The following is a 2,970-nucleotide window of genomic DNA, read 5'->3' as shown; positions in this document are numbered from 1 at the left end:
ACAGCGGGTAGTCCCGAACACGCAAGATAGCTTCATCTTGCCCGCTCGGGTAACCAATCACAGTGCAGGATTTACTTCATCTTGCCGCTCACGGAGCTAGCCATATAATAATAACGTTTAATTACTTGGAACGTTTTTAAATTGAGTAGCTTAATCCATTACTCAGAGTACTTTTAATGAGCAGTATTCAAGTATATCGAGTAGCTTTTCAGTTTCTCGGAGCGATTTGAAAAATGTCTTGAACATTGTTTGAAGATATTGAGTAATAACTAGTACACGTCGGTCACAATTTTACCAGCCGACAAGGGCCGAGCCGTAGTCGTGATGAATGCCAACGATTACACCGACAAAATAAACAACCTTCTAAACGACGACAAAACTTACCACAAGACGACAGACAAAAGAAGGAACCCAACATCGAGCACCGAAAAATCCCTCAACCAACTTCTCCTACAAATTAAAGATCAGCCAGCCTCGCATGACAGCAGCAAGAAACAGCTGGAACCGAAGCTCTACTACAAACTTCACAGCACCGATTCCACACCAGCGTCTTTTTATGGCCTTCCTAAAATCCATAAGGAGAACGTCCCTATCAGACCAATTATGAGTGCCATTGGATCTCCCACATATGAACTATCCAAATACCTCGCCAACATCTTGTCGCCACTTCAGAATAATGAATACACAGTTAAAAACAGACCATCTTTCGTCGAAAAGATCCGCACCTTGTCAGTAGTTCCCGACGAGATTCTAGTATCTTTTGACGTCGTGTCACTATTTACTTGCATTCCAACCCACCTAGCAATCGAAGTGGTTAAAGAGAGGCTGGACTTTGACCAATCACTACCGGAAAGAACCAACTTGTCTATCCAAAATATCATGACACTTCTACAGTTTGTCCTCGACAACAATTTCTTCATATTCCAAGGCAACCATTACCAAAAAATTTTCGGTTGTCCGATGGGATCCCCAGTCAGCGCCATTTTGGCCAATCTCGTCATGGAACATGTCGAAGGAAAGGCTCTCTCATCGACCCCTAACCCTCCTAAATGGTGGTTTAGATACGTAGATGACAGCCACGTATGTGTTAAAAGAGAGCACGTAGATGAATTCCACTCACATCTCAATTCCATCAACCCTCACATCAAATTTACAATCGAGATAGAATCAGAAGGTTCCATTGCCTTTATCGACACAAAAACAACCAGACAAGAAGATGGCTCGATCGCTGTGTCTGTTTACAGGAAAGCCACTAACACCGACCGTTACCTTGATTTCAAATCACACCACCATCCTCAGCATAAACACTCGGTCGTGCGCACTCTCATGGATCGCGCAAGGAACATTCCTTCCACGGAGGAGGAAGTTTCAGGGGCAACTAAACGAGTAACGAAAGCCCTTGCCACTAATAACTACCCTGCAAATTTCATTCACAATGGCTGCCAACTGAGTAGACAACAAGAAACGAGTGATACCGACCATCGTGGTTTTGTCATCCTCCCCTACGCCAAAGGTTTTTCCGAAAGAGTCGCAAACGTTCTTCGAGGTTTCAATATCAAGGTCGCCCATAAACCTATTCGTACCATCTCGAACATACTCAAAAAGCCTAAAGACAAGATCGAGAAAGAGGCTTCCAGAGGCATTGTTTACAAGATCAAATGTAAAGATTGTGACTGTGTTTATGTTGGTCAGTCATCACGCGCGTTAAAAACACGTATGAAAGAACACGCAAAGGCTATAGCAACATTGGACAAAAACTCTTTATTGGCCAAACACCATATGCTCAACGGTCACCAAATAGATTTGGAAAACGTTGAAATTGTCGACAGATCATCAGTATGGAAACAAAGACTAATTCTTGAAGCTTGGCATTCCGTGCGAGACAGGAACGCTATAAACGAACACATAGCGCTACCGAACGTGTACAATGGCATTAAGAATTTTTACACTCATTAAGAATACTCTAGAGACTATTGCTCATTTGGTTTTATCACACATCTTTTACATATTCTAGCAGGACGCCGTTTAACATTTGCATTTTCTATCTTTTGCTGAAGAAGGCAACAGTAGTGGCCGAAACGTCCGATAACCATATTTTTAGCCAGTGACAACCATTTAATTCCTTTTTTTACCAATTTTTAGTTACTCTATCATCGAGTTTATATTTAAGAAATAGAAAACATGTACCGTGTTTCTATCGAGTTATAGAAACACGAGTGGAAGTTTGGGAGAACGAGAAATGCTGTGGAAACATGAGCCGCAAACTCCCAAACAAATGCCTAATCACAGTTTGGTAAAGAAATACTCGTGAAAGTTTGCAAATAGCTAATCACGCTAAACTCCCAAACTTTCACGAGTATTTCTTTACCTCGATAGAAACACGGAGAACATGTTTTCTATTTCTTTTAGAAAACACCGCGACGAAAAAAATAAAAACAGCTTGTTTACTTTGATCATCAAAATGTAAATTCTCTTTGCTCGCGCCATCGTTACGTCAACAGCTCGTGCTAGTTCTGTGTTTCCATCGAGTTATAGAAACACGATTTTTAACCAATCAGCGCGCGTATTTCCTTGGGGCTGTTTTCTAAATCTTATTTTACAATAACAGTCTAATTTCTCGCGCGCTGATTAGCTCATTTTTATTATCAATAAGAGTACAGACGGATAAAATTTTAATTTATGCAAGCTTTCAAGTTTAGTTCAACTTTCAGCTGTCAAGCTGTCAACTTTTTAACCAATGAGATTTTACGGACTTTTTAAGTAGCCAATTAGAAACCGAGAAAAGCTATTGACAATGCTCGCGTCATTTTGAATAAAATTCACTTGTCTTTGCTTACGGCAAGTTTACGGCGTCTTTTCCCCTCATTTATTCCCGGCATTTGACCATTTTGGGGTCTTGTTATTGTAAAAAACAAATTGACGTCAGTTTTTTATGCGTCTGTCCCCTTATTGATGATAAATTTCGTCATA

At 40.6% G+C, this 2,970-nt stretch overlaps 1 protein-coding gene across 1 annotated transcript; it reads left to right on the top strand.

The window, feature by feature from the left end:
* The first annotated feature begins 324 nt into the window (after window positions 1–324).
* On the top strand, window positions 325–2,169 carry LOC145467295 (uncharacterized). The gene is made up of 2 exons (XM_081450837.1): window positions 325–1,629; window positions 2,143–2,169. The coding sequence occupies exons 1-2, from the start codon at window positions 325–327 to the stop codon at window positions 2,167–2,169; spliced, it is 1,332 nt and encodes a 443-aa protein (XP_081306963.1).
* The last annotated feature ends 801 nt before the right edge of the window (window positions 2,170–2,970 follow it).

Source organism: Orbicella franksi, chromosome 14, assembly GCF_964199315.1.
Source record: "Orbicella franksi chromosome 14, jaOrbFran1.1, whole genome shotgun sequence".
Taxonomy (NCBI): domain Eukaryota; kingdom Metazoa; phylum Cnidaria; class Anthozoa; order Scleractinia; family Merulinidae; genus Orbicella; species Orbicella franksi.
This window is presented reverse-complemented; position numbering and strand designations above follow the sequence as displayed.